This window comes from Sarcophilus harrisii, chromosome 3 (assembly GCF_902635505.1).
Source record: "Sarcophilus harrisii chromosome 3, mSarHar1.11, whole genome shotgun sequence".
NCBI classification, from domain to species: domain Eukaryota; kingdom Metazoa; phylum Chordata; class Mammalia; order Dasyuromorphia; family Dasyuridae; genus Sarcophilus; species Sarcophilus harrisii.
This window is the reverse complement of record NC_045428.1, coordinates 187773495-187794640: the sequence shown is the minus strand read 5'-3', so window position 1 is coordinate 187794640 and position 21146 is coordinate 187773495. Positions and strand designations below refer to the sequence as shown.

Below are 21146 nucleotides of genomic sequence, written 5' to 3'. Positions count from 1 at the left end.
AGTTTTCCCCTCCTATTCACTTTATAGCTAAGATTCTACTACCATCATTATCATCATTGTTATTTCTCAGCAGAAAGTAATAAAGAAGATAAGATGAGTGGAAATGGAGATATCTGTTGTGAAAAGTTTTCTAAAGGAGTTTAGTCACAAAGGGTGGGAGAAATATAAGATGATAGCTATCAGGGATTGAAGGATCAAGTGAAAGTTTTTCAAGAAAGGGAGAGACAGGGGTATATGGGTGTATGGTAGTATGAGTAACCAGTAGGTAGAGAATGAAGGTAAGTGATAGAATGGGGAATAGCAGAGGGAAAAAAATCTTTTGAAGGGTATAGGTTGTAATGAGGTTGCTTGTTCATGTGGAAGGATTAGACTTGGTAAGAAGTAACACCAATAATATTGGTATACAATTTTTTTGGTATGAGACAGGGATAGATTATTGTTGTTTTTATTTGTCCTTCATTCTCAAAGAGGACTATGACATTAAAAGGAGATGTCATGACTTGCAATAAGTTGGATTTAAGTGAGGAAAAATTGCTCTAGTATCATTCTTTCTTCAAGGTCTAGGGGTAAGATATAGATCAGGAAGACTGGAGGGATAAAGGAAGAGGTAGTGGCAGAAGGCATCTAAATAGTATAAGGAAAGGGAGATAAGTAGAAACTTGTAGCAAATGATCTCATTTTTATCTGTAAATATGAATCAAGAATTTCAACTGAGACAATGGAGGTGGAATGAAGAGGTTTGGTAGAGCCATTGTGGAGAGTAGGATAGTGGAGTTGATAAGGGAATTAATGAATGATAAAGTATTGTGTATAAGAAACAGCAAAGAGACTATTTGGCTGGGGGAAAAAAAAACTTGTAGAGGGGGATAATGTGTAATTGATGAGATGAACCCCAAAACTCTTTCTCCTTCTATCTCTCTCTCTGACTTTGGGGTGAAGCATGAGGTAAAGCACTTGAGAAGCTCCTTGAAGGAGAGAGTCTCCTTGAACCCTGCCTCTGTGAAAGACCCCGCCTGAGAGAAACAGGATAAACAGCTTCATTCTGTTATCTAAGTGGGGCTAGTTGAATCCAAGGCTAGAGATTACACTTATTCAATTCTAAGATTTTCTCTGCTTCCAGCTCAAAATACACTCAGCCCCCATCAAGAGCTGCTAGTTTAGTCAACTTGGAGCTCAGTCCTTGGAGAGGATCTAACATGCCAAGGAACTTCTCTCTTTCTGGCATAACAACAACCTCTGCCTGCTGAAATGATATTCTCTTTCAGCGTTACCATCTCTTTATCTTTCTCATTTATTTCTCTAAAAAGACTTTATATCTCTCTGTCAGGATTCTTCCACTGGAAACTTTACTTCTCTGTCAGGACCTCACCACCAAAGAATTCACTCTTTCTATTCATGCATAGTTCTTCAGGTTCATAAATTCCTTTACAAAGGACCTCTAAACTGCCAGAGCTGGGTTCCCACAACTCCCTACCTTGCACCAAATCCTAAGGGAATCTAAGGGAGCCAAACCTCTTCATTTGTTTCCCTGAACCCCAAACCTGCCACTAACCTCATCATTTAACTCCCTGAGCACCAGGAACCCTAACCTCATCATGACCAGGAACCCCAAAATCTAGACCCCATTATTACGACTTTAAATTTAAACAATGATATGACCTTGGGAACTTGTGTATGGGAAAATTAAATAAAATTATCTCTAATTGGAATGAACAAGTGATAATGAAAAAAGCCGAAATTAAAGTGGAATACCACAGAGGCCCACAGATTTCTGGATCCTGCAGGTGACTTTTCATAGTTTTGTTCTGAAGAAAGGGAAAAAACAGCATAATACTCAAGCTTCATTTGCTAAACATATTTCACAGATTTTCACATGGATCATGAATCAATGATCTAATCTTCTTTAATCTCTATCATTCTGGCTAACTATAACTGCTGAATTAATTCAAATTATTGTCTTTAGAGCTCCCACAGAAGAAAGTACAAAAATAGATGTAAAGAGCCTGAGTAAACAGATTAATGTGGATCTTAATCCTCATCTCTGATATGATCTTTAAAATTGCCAGCCATATAGTATGCAGAGATCAAAGATAGACTCTTCTAAATCTTTAGAAATTCACAAATTTGGATTATTCAAGCTAATACTGGACCATTTAAATGAATAATTAGATTTGCTGCTAAATTTAGATGCTCCATGCATCCAGTCCCCAAATTCAAGAAAAAACAGGAAGTTAGCCCAAGAGAAAAAATGTACCTGAAAAATTAACTCTGATCAAAAAAAAAATATATATATATATATCCAGCAATGGTTCAGAGGAAGAACTACTGGAAGGAATCTAAAAGAAAACCTAAAGGTGACCTGAATAATTGTCATTGCTTTGGTACCTAGGGTGTGTTAAAGCATTTAGCATAGTACTTAGCATATAATAGGTGTTTAATAAATGTTTATTGATTGACTCAGATAATAGAATAAAGAAATACTCCAGAAACATCTACTGCTAGGTTCTAGCATGGTAACTTCTGTATTCTTAAATTTATATTTCAGATAATGGCATTAAAACTAAAAAGCTTCATTCTCACTAAGCAATCATTCATTCTAATCTTTAATTCTTATCAGTCAATGACTTCCTTAAATAAATGGAATGTTGTTCCACACACCTTGTGTTATCCACTTCTCAGTGGTAAGATATAGTTTCCATTCATTCTCCAGATATCGTAATAGAAAAGCAAGAGATGTGACATGATTGGTGATTCATATCTAACTGAATTTAAAGGAAAAAAAAAGAATTACAAATGCCAGAAGAAAATTTTAAAAATAAAAAGGAAGGAATTAAGCCTTACTTATATTTAATATATGGACAGATACGGATGCTTTCACATGATTATTTTGAATGGTCTGATGTCTCACATATAATGCAAAGTATACATAATACAGAGGAGTAGGTGATAGTGATCTCATTTGTTTGTTCACTTTCAGCAAATTATCACATTTTGATATATAATAAAATGTTAAACTAAGATTTTCAAAAATAATGAACCATATTGACTAGATTAAAAACAACTGACAAACTTTTTGTGCATACAAAATTGCTTTTTGAGCAATTAAATACAATTTCACATTTCATATTTCATTTTTTAAAAAAATATTTTATTAAGAATATATTTTATAAACTGTGAAATATATTAGTTTACAGTTACAAATAAATGAATATATCAAAAGGTAGTATATTGAATAGAGGGTTGAATCAGGAAGACCTGATTTTAAATTTTGCCTTTGACTTTTACTAACTTATGAAGCTAGTTTATTTTAATTATGTGTAGTGTTCTTTCCTGGAGTCAAGAAGATTTATTAAATCAAACTTCAGATACTTTACTAGCTCTCTGACCAAAGTAGTTATTTGACCCAGTTAAGAGAGCACTGAGCCCTAGAGTCAGGAAGTTAGGAGTTCCAATTTGGCTTCAGACACTTAGTAGCTGTGTGATTTTGGGCAAATTACCTAAAACTTTGTTTATCTTAATCCAGTGGAGAAGGAGATTACAAATCACTCAATTATCTTTGTCAAGAAAACCCTATGGACAGTATGTTCACAGGGTCACAAAAAAGTCTAACATAATCCAACCCAAAATGTTTGTTTGGTTTTTTTCCTTCTAAATTTGTCAACTGATAATGACTAATCATGAAAGTCATAGTGTGGTTTTTTTAATTATCATGCACCTCAAAAGTCCCAATTTTTTAAAACTATGTGAAAAGTATTTGGAAATTAGAGAACTGCAATTTGTAAATTCAAATCCTTTTTCCCCTGAAATAAGCTGTTTTGATAAAATCTTAGGTTTAAAGCTGGAACTAATCTTAAAGGGCATCTACTCCAAACTGTCAGCTTATAAATAATTAAAGCAAACCCTTAAGTAGTGATAATTTCACTACTTAAGTATTAAGTAGTTAGTATTAAGTATTAAGGGATATATATATATAATTTGGATACATCTCTGATACCAAATTCAGTACTTTGTTTTATTGCTATGTCTTTGATATCCTTCCTCCGAAAAATCTGATACTTAACAGTTTTAAAGTTTTAGTTAAAATTTAGAACAAGATTATGCATTTGTATGTATACATATATTTATATAAATATATGTATACATGTAGAAGAATAAAAACACATATATATTACTGTTAATGGAACTAATTGGAAGAATTTCAGTTCTTATTACATCCAAACTCAGAATCTAAATTGACATACAAAATACTTGGATAGTTGATATAGAGGGAAGAAAATCCTCTAGCAATTCCAAATTTCATGTTTAGAGAAATGATTACTATATTAACATATCAGAAGACAAGGCCAGAGATATTGAATCAGCTGTAGGAAATGTAAGAAAAGAAAATGATGTGAAAACTAGGCAACATGACAGTTTTAAAAATTGTCCAGAGACCAATGGTCAGAATGTCCCAGAATACAATATGTTGGGGATAAACAGTAGCTGTGTTTGCAACACCTACCTAAATCCTGCTGTTTGTCCCATGAATAGCATCAGATTTTATTTATAGTTTTGTAGGTATGAAATATCAAACCTCAGGACATTTATTCAGAATATTTATGAAGTGTGCCTTATTATAAAGTGTGAGTAAATTTCTATTTCAAAATAGTTCATTCTTTCAATGGAAACTTTAGTTAAAAGGGGAGGTGGGGGAGACTGTCTCAACAACAGTTTTGAACAAATTAGTATAGACAAGTTGAAATAGAACAGGATGCAGAGATTAGGGATTAGAGTGGCCCAACAGAGTTTTTATGTTTATAACTTGGATCAAAGCATCACCAAGACCAAAAAAAAAAAAAAAAGACATAATTTTAATGTAAGTGACCCTAGAATAACCAGCATTGTAAAGTATCATTTTTCTCCTCATAGGGTTTCTCTGAGTCTTGCAAGCAAAAATTGGTTCCGGTCTCCTCAGAGAGGACATCTGGATAGTTTATCAATGAATAGGAATTTGTCTCTCACTGTGAAGAGCCTATGATGTCTCCTCACATGTACTAAGGGAATGCTGGACTTTTTGAGCATCTGCATAAATAGGCATTTTTTTGGACCCATCCCCCAGACAGTGGTCTGACTGGGGAATTTATGGGTTGGATGATGTGCATCATGAGCTCACACTTTTACTGGACAAATTAGATGAGTTTCAATCTGTGCAGCTGTAAATGATGTCCTGCAGAGTTCCACCTGATCTTTTACAGCTTTTCATAAATCAGTACCTACTAGTCACACACTGCAGTCATTAAAAAGAAATCATGGAAATTACATATTTGCTCAGGGGAAGCAAAAATATCATGTTCCTTCTATTCTCTTCCCCTCCTTCCTATTAGGCTTATATATATTTTTCCCCTTTTGCTGCTTTTCATAGTTTTGCCCCTCTAGAGTACAATAGAAATGGGCAGGGTCCTATTTTTTTTCCTCTCCTTGTTTTATCATTGTATATAACCCACGCCTATTAATAACAGCACTAAAGAAATCTCTTCATCAACGAATTGTTAAAAATTCCAACAATAAGCATGTTGCCTTTATTTATGTATGTATGTATATATGTGTGTGCATACATACATACATATATATATTATCCATGGAAGTATGTTATCATGCTAAATCCTAAAAGAGGGAATCTAATAGCAACTTCAAAACATTTCTAGAACACCCATCAATTCTAGTCCCTTATTTCCTCCAAAAAAAGCAAAAAAACATACAAACAAGATATCAACAATGGATAAAATTTTTTTCTCTACATTTTCCACATCACCAAAAAACTCATACTGAAATTCCACAACAGAACAAATTCATATTGAAATGGTGGCCACTAACCAAACATAAGAATTCCTGCAGACCACAAATTGATTTATTTGAAATGTAATATTATCTAGGTTTTATTGTATTACATTTATTGTTATTAAATAATTCTCAATAACATTTTTATCTGGTTTTTGCCACACTTAGAAGAGTTGTAGGTCACATGCATGTCAGCCAGACCTCTATGTTCTGCATAATTTATGTTTTCATGTAATATATTAAAATGTCATTATTGTTAATAATACTGCTTTTTAAAACTATGCTCAAAAAGTTATCAAACTGCACATACCCTTTGACCCAGAAGTGTTTCTACTGGGCTTATATTCCAAAGAGATCTTAAAGGAGGGAAAGGGACTCACATGTGCAAAAATGTTTGTGGCAGCCGTTTTTGTAGTGGCAAGAAACTGGAAATTGAATGGATGCCCATCAATTGGAGAATGGCTGAATAAATTATGTTATATGAATGTTATGAAATATTATTGTTCTAGAATAAACGACCAGCAGGATGATTTCAGAGAGGCCTGGAGAGGCTTACATGAACTGATGCTGAGTGAAATGAGCAAAACCAGGAGAGCATTATACACGGCAACAAGAAGATTATATGATGATCAATTCTGATGGACGTTGCTCTCTTCAACAATGAGATGATTCAAACCAGTTCTGATTGTTCATTGATGAAGAAAGGCATACACACCCAGGGAATTGAGTGTGAACCACAGCATAGCATTTTCATGCTTTCTGTTGATGTTTGCTTTCATTTTTTTTCCTTCTCAGATATTTTTTTTCTTTCTAGATCCAATTTTTCTTGTGCAGCAAGATAACTGTATAAATATGTATACATATATTGGATTTAACATATAATTTTAACATATTTAACATATATTGGACTACCTGCCATCTAGAGAAAAGGGTGTGGGGAAGGAGGAGAAAATTTGCAACAGAAGTTTTGCAAGAGTCAATGTTGAAAAATTACCCATGCAAATGTCTGTAAATAAAAAGTTTTAATAAAAAATAATAATACTGTTAACAAGATTAAGTGATGATCAACTGTAATGGACCAGACTTTTTTCAATGAGGTGATTCAAGGCAATTCCAATCGATTTGTGATGGAAAGAGCTAACTGCATCCAAAGAGAGGATATGGAGACTGAATATCCAATAGTGATGGAGAGAGCCATCTTCATCCAGAAAGAGAGTTGTGGAGACTGAATGTGGATCACAACATAGTATTTTCACCTTTTTGTTGTTGTTTGCTTGCTTTTTTGTTTTTTCTCATTTTTTCCTTTTTGATCTGATTTTTCTTGTGCAGCATGATATATATATATATATATATATATATATATATATGGAAATATGTTTAGAAGAATATCACATATGTAACCTATATTGGATTACTTGCTATCTAGGGAAGAGGGGAAGGGAAAGAGAGGGAGAAAAATTTGGAACAAAAAGTTTTGCAAGAGTGAATGTTAAAACCTATTTTTGCATATATTTTGAAAAATAAAAAAGCTGTTATTATGTTAAAAATTAATAATAATAATACTGCTAATAAAAACTTCAAATAAATTTATTCACTTCAGTCATGCCCATCTCTTCATGAACCCATTTCAGGTTTTCTTAGCAAAGATACTGGAGTGGTTTGCCATTTCCTTCTCCAACTTATTTTATAGATGAAGAAACTGAGATAAACAGGTTGAAACACAATGGTTTAAATGCATATTATTAATCATATTAATCATCACAATAATATTATTATTAATAACATTTTATAATGCTTACTGATGGGGGGTGTGAAACTGTGTTCCCTTTTAATCTGTAAGATTAACACTGAAATTCTGACCCCTTTGATTCCTGGACCTCCCCTCCCCACCTCCCCAGACTCCAGAGACTCTATGAGAGGTGATCCTCCTGGCTGGGCCATTTCTAAGGCAAATCACTCCCATTGATAGCTGGATCTTCATTCAAATTCAGGCTGAAAAAGCCTCCAAAGTAACTTCAATTGGGATATGCTGGTTTGATCACCTCAAACTGCCCCCAGTCCCCTGCCAAGATCTGCACATAAAATAGATTTCTGTTTATTCATTCTTTGCAAAATTTCCAAAGTAGCATGCTTGCCCGCTGAGAAGACATTTTCTTTTCAGTGCCAGCCTACATTTCCCTAATAGGACTTTACCACTAGGAAGTCAGTGTTTTAGCAAAGCTGACTTCTCATTCAACAAGAAACTTCCTTTCCAACCTAAAACTCTTCAGGGTGATGAATTCTTTCACAAAGGACCTGTGCTGACCAAAAGGGGATTCCCACAACTCTCTGACTGCCACTAGAACCCCATCACTTACTTACTATATGCAGGGTCCTCTGATAAGTGTTTTTATCTCATTTGATCCTCACAACAACTCTGGAAAGTAAATGCTATTATTATCCCCAATTTTCTGAAGAGGAAACTGATCAAATGAAGGTTAAATGTTTTGCCTATGCTCATACAGCTAGTAAACATATGAATTTGAAATCAGGTAAGTCCAGACACTTTATCCATTGAGTCATTTAGAGAATCCTTAAAATAATAGGAAGTCATTGGAGCTTAATAGATAGGAGGTAGGAATTTGAGTGAGATCTGTACTTTAGGAAAATCTAGCTTTAAAGTCATGAAAATCTCACATTGGATGGATTTGGGTTACTTGGTCTTACTTCAAGGAAGGTTGTAGCATGCCACCTCTGAAGTACCTTTGCAGCACTGAGTCTATAATTATTAAATTAGTTTTGGAATCTGTTTCATATATGCCCTAATGATGTACATTCCTACCTTATATTGAATTTTATCACTAACTCTCATAGATTAAATTTAAAAGGATCTGTGCTGTATTAAAAACTTAATCTCATTGAGAAGAGTCAAAATTTATGGCAATTATCAACAAAAATAATAATTGATGAAGAACTTACTTGAAAAATACATTTAAAGAGATCTTAATATATTGAATAATCATTTTGCCATATTAATAGGTATTGAATAATAGATTTATGCATGGCAGAAGTCTGCTCAATTTCTAAAGATATGCTTTAATCTTAAACAATTTTTATATACTACTAAGAATCTAAAACTTGAATGTGTGCCTTCTGGCATTTAGATAATTGAAATTATACCTAATGTACATATTTAGACTGGTACAAACACACCTGTTTAGACCTGCCACCAAGCTCCAGATGGTTTTGAAATTTAAAATTAATTTTAAGTTTAGTCTATAACATAATAACATTGTACAAATATATGGCCAATGAGAATTTTTTGAAATCTCAAAAATCAGCTTGGTATTCTAAGAAACTTATTCTAAGAATTCTTTTTTTTTATTTGAAATTCAGGAAAATGGAAATATTTAAAATTAATACAAACAGTTTGATTGCATTTAAAATTGAATTGAATTCCCCACTTATTCTTTAAGATTATTATTTGGATAATTTATTATAATTATCCTGCTGAACTGTTAGGGATGTTTCTCTATCTGAGAGTGCCATGTATGCTATGTCAGCTGGTCAGGGTGGACCAGGAGGTAAAAACGGGCTTTGCCTCTGAGGCAGGAGGTTGTGTCTTACAAGTGTTGAAGGAACTGCTAATAGGTTCCTTAAGATGGCTAGACCTCCTCTTAGAATACAGCACCAACTCCAGGTGTCTCCCTTCTGTGGATCTACTTACTCAGTGCTGAGTGGGCTAAGCACCGAGTAATACCAGAGGAGAGAAAATATAAATGACCAACTTTGAGTCCAGAGAGAGAGATGCAGAGAGAGACACACAGGCACACACACACACTTGCTCTTGCACTCTCTTGCTTTTGCTTCCTGTTAACCCCTGCTGAGATTACTAATAAAGAAAGGCTATTTTGCACCTTAAGATCAGCTCCTCTTTGTGTGTTTCCGGGGGAGGGAAGGGGTATCCTGAAGACTGGTATATATGGTATATATGGCCCTGGCAGTCTAAAATCAGTGTACACGGACAGACCGGTACACTGAACAAACTTATATACCAAATCATTTGCATCTATTTCAAACATGAGCAAATATATCAAATTATGAAAGAATAAATATTGCACATGATAATAATGAAGAGATCTAGTAAATGGATGGCAGTAACACCGAAGCATACCTTTCTCATTTCATTTTCAATGTAAAATCAAACAAAAACTAACTCTCCAAACAATCAAGATATTCAATAAATGAAGGTATAAGTGTCCCATGTTATTCTTATTGGTTGCAATCAAAGAAATCATTCTGTGGTTAATTTTGACAATTATATAAAAGGTGCAAATGCTTTAGTTTCACCAAAGATCATAGGAGAGGGGAAGCACCATGCAGCAGATTGTAAGCAAGATTTATAGTCAAGGTCTGGGTTCAAGTTCTTTCTCTGACACATATTAGCTATGTGACCTTAACCTCAAATCACAATCACATAGTGTTTAAGATTGGTAGTAATTGGTAAGCCTGCTGTAAGATAGTCTTAGAGACTAAGATAGAAAACAAACAAAAAAAACTACCTCTCACCTTTTCTGTCCTCTCCTTACTTCTCTCTCTTCCTTCTCTTACTCCTCTCTCTCTCTCTTTCTTTCCTTCCCTTACTTCCTCCCCATCACCCTCTGATTAGAGAAGGGTTGTTAGTCTAAATTGGTGGAGCAGGAATATGCTACAAGGATGAAATTATGTCTGGATTAAAAACAAAAAAAAAAATTAAAGGTAGTAGGATCTAAATTTGGCAAGAAACCTTTAAAGATATTCTAGTCCAATTTAGTTTAGTAATATTATTGTATGTTACATATGTAAAATATATGTGTATATATATATATTATTTATTCAGATCAAATTAGATCTTGTGAAGCACTTGTTTAGAGTAAAATATATAGACATGAAGAGAAGTGTTAAGGGGCAGGTCAGTTCTCCGAAAGCCTCTACAGCTGTATGGATCATAATATCTGAAGGAGCAGCAAAGCAGTCTTTGTTGACACAGGTGTTGCAGGCTGGGAATGAAATAAATTGGAGGCAGAAGGAAGAGGAGAGAGGTCAGGCAATGCAATGGCCTCTCAGTCAGGTCAGAGAACAGTAACTGCCTTTCAGCCTCCTTGTATCATCCTCTTACACGAGAAGATCCATTCTGCAGGTCTGGGTTGAATCTCCAGCAGCCACTGTCAGATGGCACTTGTATGCCAACAGAGAAGCCCCACCCTGAAGTTTTCCTGAGATTACCAAGACTGAAATGGCATCAAGATATTTTAGGTTTCATTGGTGCCAAAAGTACTACATAGCCAGAAGAAGCAAGGGGACTCTAAATCTTTTTCCTGAATTGAAGAAACATTTTAAAAGGATGCATGATTTGTGCTAGCTTATGTTATACTTCATAACAGCAATGAAGTTAAAATAATTTCAATATGAAATATATATGTATACACATATCTGTCACCTTTTTGATGCCTGAAATAAGTATTTCAAACATTAATCAATATGAATGCCCATTTTTAAAATTTTACATAAATGTACAAAGATAAAAACAATATTGATTTACATTAAAATTCCTCAAATGATCATTCTGTAGGTATCATTACATTGAACACATTTCTCTTCCTAAAACATTTGTTCATATTATCCAAATTCACTTTGATTCAACATGCTTAATGACATGCAATTTTCCAAATGATCCCAGAGCCAATTAAGAAAAATAATAGATATTTAATATAGATTTAAATGAATCTAAATCAACAATGTTATTTTTCTTATTGAAATCTGAGCTTTAGAAGTAAATTCAAATTAATAAACTATATTCACATAATTTTGAGCAATCCAGTAAGTTGAATGTTACTGTTACCACAATTAGTAAACTATAATTATTGTAAAAAACTGTATATCAAATGTTTAAAAAGTTAGTATATTTTAAAACTTTCTATTGTTTACAAGTTTAAAGTACACTAATAATGAGCCAGTCATTATGAGTCTCTCTCTTCCTATTTCCTTCCTTCCTTCCTTCCTTCCTTCCTTCCTTCCTTCCTTCCTTCCTTCCTTCCTCCTTTCCTTCCTTCCTTCCTTCTTTCCTTCCTTCCTTCCTTCATTCCTTCCTTTCTTTTTTATGATGATCCCATGAAAAATCCCAAATGAAAGAATAGAGACTCCTTTAGCACTTAGTCCCACTTCAGGAACTAAGATCAGGAAAAAAAAAATGAAAGCACAAGTTAACAATGACAAGCACCACCAAAAAAAAAAAAAAATGTTACGGATCAGAAAATTTCAACAAATAAGTGGAAAACAGGAGAAAATTTCATGTGATCTAGATGAAATATCTCAAATCCAAAGGACTACTACTAGATTTCCTGAAAAAGAATGAAACAATAATTATTTAAATGAATATATTTTTTTAAAATTGAGAGTTTTAGAAAAGGAATTGAAAGAAGACTAAACATAGAGAATAGAGTTTAATAGAGAAGGAGCAAAATGTTACCAAACAAAATCCTTGATAATTAGATTGGACTAGCTCAATGATTCTGAGACAAGAAATTCTAGAACTTAATTGAAAGACTGAAAAAATCAGAAATATAAGATAAGGTATCTGCTATCAAAAAGAGTAAAGGTAAATAGAAAGGTAAACACATTTGAACAACTGGAAGCAAATACAAGATGAAAAAATGTCTGTATCTTAATGGGGGAGAAAAAATGAGTGCCTTTTCAGAACTCCAGTATCTTCAAGAGTTAAAGAAGAACTAATTTAGTAAGAGGACTAGGTAGCTGTTTTGATCTTCTTTAATAATCTCACAAGAAAAAAGAAAATGGAAGGAAAATGTAATGCAATAGAGAAGAAAGAGGAAGAAAGGGTATAATTTGATTGGGAGAGACAAAAGCTATAGAGAGAGTTTCATTTTATATAAGTGGACTTTTCTGCCAACCTCTAAATAAAGAGGTTTTTTGTTTGTTTTGTTTTTTGTTTTTTGTTTTTTTTTCCACATCATGTGAATTTGTTGAAGAGGAAAGGGGAAAAAGGAAGAAAGGCATGATCGTTCCACAGTTCAAAGACACATAAGGCCTGGACATAGAGAAGTGAGAGCAGTAGGAGGAACACACAAGGGTAGGGAGTCACACACGTACCCCAGAACTAAACTGAAGACAGATAAACTGGGTCAAGACAAACAGGCAGATGGGTGGGGTTGGGCTTCACTTAAGTGAAGGTGTCCAGAGGTCTCAACTTAAGTAGGGATCTGTGATGGTGATGGTGTAGTCTCTCTGTGCTCCTCTGCTTTTGCTTGGAGAGTTTTTTTTTTTTTTTTTTTTGGTAGTGTGGCTAATGGGGGGGGGGGGAGAGGAAGAGAACAGAGTACTATACAGTAAAGTTAAAATATGCAGTTCTTTATGTATATTTTTTCAGAATTATTTACATGAAGTCTAATTTGCATAATACTAATTTGTGCAAACCAAAAACTGTATGGAAGAAATGGTGGAAGAGTGGGTTATATGTCAATCAAACTTTTTGCTGAACTAGACAAAGGAGTATTGAAAACACAAGGAATGTATTTGGTATAGAAATGCTATAAATTCAATGAGGAATCATGGGAGGACAATGAAAGAAGGATCAAGAGAAAGGGTAAATTCAGGGAGTGCTTAATCATAATCTAAAGAAATTCCATGTTTGCAGGTTATAGAATGAGGGAAAGGGAGAGGAATAAAAGAAAAAATAAGAATAATAAGAGACTATAGATAGAGCTATGAATTATTCCAATTATTTTGGGAAATAATTTGGAATTATGCCAAGAATTGAACAAAATATTCATAAACTATGATTTAGAGGTATCTTTGCCCCCATAGCCTAAGGATAGATCCCACTGCAACAATGTAAATGGAAACAACAAAAACTAGTTTGGGTAACGATCTTTAAGGAAGGGTTTGACCATGATTGGCTGTTTTGATAGCAAGTGTATATTGCTCTAGACTCTGGAAGTTCTATTTTTTTTCTCAAAGAGAGAAGAAAGGATGTTACACAAGATCAGGTTAGGGAGCAGAAGTTATTTTTTGTTTGTTTTGTTTTGTTTTGTTTTTGTAATTTTTAATAACTTTTTATTTTCAAAAGTCATGCAAAGAAAGTTTGCAACATTCACCCTTGCAAAATTTTGTGTTCCAAATTTTTCTCCCTCCCTTCTCCCCACCAACTCCTCTAGACAGCAAATAATCCAATATATGTTAAGCATGTGCTGTTCTTCTAAGCTTATTTCCATATTCATCATGCTGCACAAAAAAATCAGATCAAAAAGGGAAAAAATGAAAAAAAAGTAAGTAAACAACAACAAAAGAAGGTGAATATACTATGCTGTAATTCACATTCAATTCTCATAATCCTCTCTCTGGATGCAGATGGCTCTCTATCACAAGTCAATTGAAATTGGCCTGAATCACCTCTTGTTGAAAAGATCCAATTATTCATTTTGCATTTCATCATGTTCTCTACTTCTTCTTTAACCATCAATTCCTTCTTTCTCCACAGATCTAAGAAGTAGATAATCCCTTGTTCTCCTAATTGTTAATGTAGCTTTTTGCTTTCAAAATACATGTAAAGCTAGTTTTCAACATTTACCCTCACAAAACCTTGTGTTCCAAATTTTTCTCTCTCCCTTCCCTTCACCACCCTTCCCAGACAATAAGTAATCCAATAAAGGTTAAATACGTGCAATTATGAGACCAAAGTTTTAAGGCTTTCTTTGTAGAATGAGAACAGGAAAAGAAGAGAAAGGGTCCCCTCCTAGACATACTGAATAGTAGTTGGTGGGTAGCAAGCTACTTTGCAATTCCCATTGTCAAGCACAAGCCTATATTAGAGACCATAACAAGTACATGTAGCAGCATTATCACTTAAACACTCAGCATTTTAGTTTTCACATCTGTTAATTGGGATAAAAATACCACTACTACCTAGCTAACAAGTTTGTTAGGGAAAAGATATTTTGTGAATCTTAAAGTTCTATAGATTGCATTATTATTATTATCTGGAGGCCTGACTCTGAAAGCTGAGTTATATCACCTTTGAGATCAAGTCAGATTTTTTTTTGTAGGTTCATTAATTTCTCATTTTTCAGTCTTAATATAGGTTCGGCACCCTCTCTCACCCCCATTTTTTAATCACTGCTAGCAAATGTCCATTAAATTGAATGACTTTTTCTGCAGGAAAAATTATCAAGCTCTTTCCAGCCTTGAGGAATGAGAATCACAATGAATACATTTGAGAAAGTGGGTGGGAAAATGAACACATTTTAATCACAGTAGGTGGAAAAAGCAACTGCATTAATTTTCAGTATGAGTGCATAAGGAAGAATATTATTGTGTCACCTTGCTGCAGCATTGGTAATGATTTTCAGACTGCTGGGATTCCTTATAAGCTTGTCCAGAATGCTGACAATCTGCTCAAACTTGGGTCTGTTGTTTCTGTCCTTCTGCCAACAGTCCAGCATCAGCTGATATAAGGCAGCTGGGCAGTCCATGGGAGGTGGCAGTCGGTAGCCTTCATCCACAGCTTTAATTACCTGTGCAAGAGAGCAAAGTTTTAGAAAACAGAAAGGGCAATTAAACTTATTTTACTCCTTCACTGAAGTAGTGTCCATTAACATGGAGAGTTTAATGTTTAAACAAAATCTTCCCATTCTCTAATTGCTTACAAGGGCAACCCCTCCAGTTTATCAATAAAGTAAATGATGCAGCAAATTAGAGAATCAGGGAAAAAACACTGCATAATGGAAGATCAAAGCAAAGCAGGTTACTTTGTATCCAAAGAGACTACCCAAATGGTTGGACTTGATGAAGTTCAAATCAGAAGAAATATTTGGGGCTATGAAGATTGTCATGAGGATAAAGTCCAATACAATCTACCATTATGCAGTCAATATAGGAAAAAAAATTAGGTAGAAGCCTACTATCGTTTGCTGCCATGGAAATAAGGAATGTTGGATATAACAGCTCTGCTGCTTATTTGTGACTGGGAAAATCATTAAAATTTTCTGGTTCCTTTTTCTCACTCACAAAATGTAGGGAATTTCAGTAGATGCCCTAAAATTTTGATTGTTACTCAGATCCAGGTTTAAGTAAAAACATAGTCCCTCAAACAAAGCAATTTCATTCCAGAGTTTCCAAGTTCAAATCCAGCCTCAGACACTTAGTAGCTGAATGATCCTGAACAAATCATTTAACTTTGTTTGCTTCAATTTTTTTCATCTTTAAAATGATCTGGAGAAAGAAATGCCAAACCATTCTAGTATCTTTGCCAAGAAAGCCCCAAATGAGGTTAAGAAAAATTGTATACAACTAAGAAATGACTGAAAACATATACAGCAATTGCATTTTAAAGCTGGAATATATTTTAAAAGTCATCTTGCATTTTAAGTTATAAGGTGTTGGTTATCTTAGTCCATCATCCTTACTAAACCAGTGAGTTGAGGTTCAAAGAGAGATCAAAAGAAAAAAAAATAGTAAATGAGAAAGAGAATTTGAATGCTGGTCTTCTGGCTTTCAAAACACTACTCTTTCCATTGTGTCCAATCCTCTTATTTGATCAATTAAAAAGGAAGGTTCAGAGTTGTTAGGGACCTTCATCCACCAAAGTGAGCCATACAAGACTAATGGTTCTATGCCACAGCAAAATAGTGAAAACCTTCTATATAAAGATGCTTGTGGATTTAAAGCATTATAGCATGCATCATAATACAAGTAAATGCACTATTTGTTTGAATTAAGAACAAGGGAAAAAACAAAATTGGCTTTTAGACTACAAGTTGGGGATTATTTTGGTACTATATGGAATAATTCTCATATATCTTTCCTTGATATGCTGGGATTTTTTTCTGTAATATAATACAATCATACCCACTCACTGGAATATACCCATCTAAATAATCAGGTTTTTATGTTATATCAGCTACCAAAATACAGAGCAGTAAAATAGCACTTAGGGAAATTAAATATGTTAAAATCTTGTTTCAAAAATTAAACTAATCTTAATAGCATGGAAAGAAATTGGGGGGGGGGTGTACATGGGACAAATCTGTATCTATTTTACCATGAATAAGTGAAATGGCACTGTGCTAGAATAAGGTAAACTTGATGCAGGACTATATTTTGGAAAAAATACAGAAATATTATACACCAACTATATATGCCAAATGCATCTTGAGAAAAAAGTGACAGAAGTATTAAAATATTTTTGGAAACTAGTAGTTTTGACAGAATACTAATTTTTTTTCCCTTCCACCAAGAGTAGAATTTCTTAATTCAGTGTCACTGACCCTATTAATTTTTTTGATAATTAATTTTAAAATAATTTGTTTCCTTTGCAACTTTGTCATCTATTATACACTTAAAATGGGTCCATAAGTTTAACCATATTACCAAAAGAGCATATGATACCCCCCCAAAAATGGTCAAGAATCCCTGATTTAGGGACTTTATATTATGACTGACTCATATGGAATAAATTTAGCCTTAAAATGTCAAGGGAAACAAAATGATAGATTTTTTTGTTTTACTTTGAGAAGCTATACTTCAGGAAACAAAAATGTTAGCATAGATGTATTAATTAGATCTATATGAAAGGATGAAAGACATAAGTATATTATCAATGTTGCATTGAAGCAATTTTCTGGCAAAAATATTTCAAACAAATCATACTATTTTAGCCTGCTATCTATTAGCTGTCTCCATGGGTATTTATTTCATTAACATTTTAGTTCAAATCCTTTCATTTTATGTTTCATCTGTAAATTCTGTTATGGGATGGGAGAAGAATCCTCTACAAGTAATTTAGCTAACAACTTTGTATAATCTGGAAACTTCTGCTTTCTTCTACTTACTTTGCTTCAATGTCAAAAAAAGAAGACACCTGGTTTTATTACGCTACACTTCCTTGCACAGCTTGATTATTTGTCTGAGCACACAACTCAAAAACTACAATATACTCACATCCTGATTGGACATCTCCCAGTATGGTCTCTCTCCATAGGACATCACCTCCCAGAGAACAATTCCATAACTCCATACGTCGCTGGCTGATGTAAACTTGCGATATGCAATTGCTTCTGGAGATGTCCATCTAATTGGAATCTTTCCTCCCTTAAAACAATTTTAAAACACAGAAATCATATATCTGTCTACATCAATTCACTTTGTTGTGAGGGAAATGCACATAATTCCAAATGTGGTCTTGGCTTTTTAACAAAATATTGATTTCTAAGAAAAGTTGCAATGTCTACAACATAGAGGGTTTACTTTATGCTACAGAACACAAGACTGCATCAACAATATTTTCCCCCTTATTTTGCCATCAAAGAAGTGATTCAAAATGATATATAATCAAATTAAAAAATTAAATTTTTACCTTTTCTATTAATATACATAAACTCCTTAAAATTGAAACAATATATATACATACATTAACTATATATGTTATGTGTTTTATTTATTTGTAATTTTTCTAAGAAAATACATTTCATTAGGTGATTCTAATAAGCCATTGGGCATATTAAACTACTATAGTAGTTTAAATTACTTAAAGTAATTTAAACTACTGAATACCAGATTATTGACAAAGCTCATCCTTTGATGATTTAACTGAGTTTTCATGCCTACTCATAAGACACATTCCATTCTCATTTTATAACCAACACTATGTTAATGATTGTGAAAAATAAAACAAAGTCTTAGACACAGTCTACCTTTCAGGACATCAAAGGATATAGAGAGGAAAAGACTGAAGCAATGATACCCATCTGATAAACTATTGCAGTAATTCAATTGGTAGGTAATGAAAGCCTTAACTTTTTTTTTTCCCCAAAATGATCCAACTCTTAAGACTTGTCTTGGAGACACATTGTCCCTCTACTTAAAAAAAATCACATCTCTCTTTCCCACCTTCCCCCAACACATTTTTCTCTTTTCATTCCCACTTCCACCATATTATAAGTGATTCTGCACATGATTCAAACTCAAAACTAAAGAGGTCAGTTTTTTATCTATAACTGATCCCCAAATCAGGTATTTCCATTTTAGAGATGTGACAATTTTTCTTCAAAACAAAAAAATATACATAACCAAGACTTGGACTTTTCCATTGTATCGTTGTATAATTGCTAATATGTCAAAATTATACTATCTCAGCTGTTTTCTCTCTACAAATAGTCCTTAACATTGAAAATTAGACCTACATATGTAGTTATTGCCTAATGGCACCAAAACATAAATGGATATATTTCTTTGTCCTTTATAAGTCCACAACATCTAAGAAATTAATAGAAGCTATGTATATGTGACAAAGGCAAGAAACATCTATATATTTTGAATCTCTCCACCATTATTAATAAATCTTAAGTTTCTTTGCTGTCAGAATACTCACTGTTATATGTATGGGTAACACATACCAAGCACGCACATGTAATTACTGGCATGAATCTTATATTTACAGGTTTTTCATTTTAACTGTAAATGAAATCGTATACTGACAGTGTTTCACATATCATGGTTGTCTTTTGTTTTGTTTTCATGCAGGGGTACTTCCTAATTGAATTTCTAAAGGAAGGCAAAATTCTGGGCAGTAATCCATTTTCGAAAGGATACAGCCCTAACTTGGCACGGGAACTTTTTCACTTGACATTTTGGATAAGAATATAAATGCTGTCAAGAGGATCTCTACTGGGATTGTAACCCCCAACCTCTGCAAAGAACATTTAAGTCTCATAAATCTCACTGACTTCATTGAGAATTATGCATTGTGTCCATTAATGTTGCAAACAGTTATGTGGTCAAGTAAATTATTCCTCCAAAGTAGCTCCCCAAAGCTCATGATTTCTTTTATGGTACTAAACTATCATTTCTTCATTACCACAATATGGAAAATGAAATATTTACTGCATAGGAGTTTCACTATTTTGATTTAAGTAATTAAAATAGGTTTGGAGTACTGCTATTTCTATAAAAATAATTTAAAATCTTTTCATAAAGTTTCTAAAGTAACTTTTAAAAACTTATTCTTAAGAAAAACTTTGTTAGTGGGAAAATTTTTGGGAAATTACTCTAATATATCATTTAGGAAATACCTGCTTGAGTGATAATTTTGCTAACATGTATGACAAGATTTATCAAAACACTTCAGCTTAACTATTCAGTCCAATAACTTCGAACATTCTACATTCATAAAAAGTTAATATACTATGCTGTCACAATTGAAAAATGTTAACAAAATTTTTCTACATGTCTGTGACCCATAGGATCTATTCCTGTCATTTATTTAATTTGAAAATGGGTCCAAAATGCTTTGCTGTTATTGCTCACTGCTGACATTGACAAATTTGGTTTTCTGTCAAAGTATGTATAATTCATAGAGACATTGGGAATTATCTCAATGATGCCTAAAATGCTCAAATCAGGGGTTAAATTATTTAATACTTTTTTTTGCCTCGTGTTAAAAATGGAAATTCTGCTTCAAATATTTAGGCCCGTAGATAAAACTTTATCAGTCAGTGCCTTAGAGTTAGCATGAATAAGGTTATTTGATATTTTTTTGGAAAAAATGATAGAGGAAAGAAAGCATACCATTAGAACTTGGAAGACAGAGAATTTCTTCTAGTTGAAGGGACACAGATTGAAGAGACAAGTTATCTACATTTTTAACTTCATAATTTTTCTTAAAGCTGACTTTATTTACAAATGCAAACTTGTCATTTAACCTTCTATTTCACAATCTCAAAAATGAAATTGAGCTATTTGTTTCCTTAACAAACCTATACATGTAGGTGATGCTATAGATAGACCACTGGGTATGGAATCACAAAAAAAGGTGCTTTATACAGTTTGGAACTATGCTCAAAAAGTTATCAAACTGTGCATACCCTTTGATCCAGCAGTGTTACTACTGGGCTTATATCACAAAGAGATCATAAAGAAGGGAAAGGGACCTGTATGTGCACGAATGTTTGTGGCAGCCCTCTTTGTAGTGGCTAGAAACTGGAAAATGAATGGATGCCCATCAGTTGGAGAATGGCTGAATAAATTGTGGTATATGAATATTATGGAATATTCTTGTTCTGTAAGAAATGACCAACAGGATGATTTCAGAAAGGCCTGGAGAGACTTACACGAACTGATGCTGAGTGAAATGAGCAGGACCAGGAGATCATTATATACTTCAACAACAATACTGTATGATGACCAGTTCTGATGGACCAGGCCATCCTCAGCAATGTGATCAACCAAATCATCTCCAATGGAGCAGTAATGAACTGAACCAGCTACGCCCAGAGAAAGAACTCTGGGAGATGACTAAA

General features: G+C 33.6%; 1 protein-coding gene across 2 annotated transcripts in view; it reads right to left on the bottom strand.

Moving 5' to 3' along the window:
* The window catches only part of EPHA3 (EPH receptor A3), a 427207-nt gene that overhangs the window by 9891 nt on the left and 396170 nt on the right, over positions 1-21146 (bottom strand). For both annotated transcript variants that reach the window (XM_031958855.1, XM_031958856.1), the window contains 2 exons: positions 17791-17940; positions 15172-15365 (listed from right to left, as the gene is read on the bottom strand). In XM_031958855.1, the coding sequence (XP_031814715.1) occupies positions 15172-15365; positions 17791-17940 (344 nt within the window). The remainder of the gene's footprint in view (positions 1-15171; positions 15366-17790; positions 17941-21146) is intronic.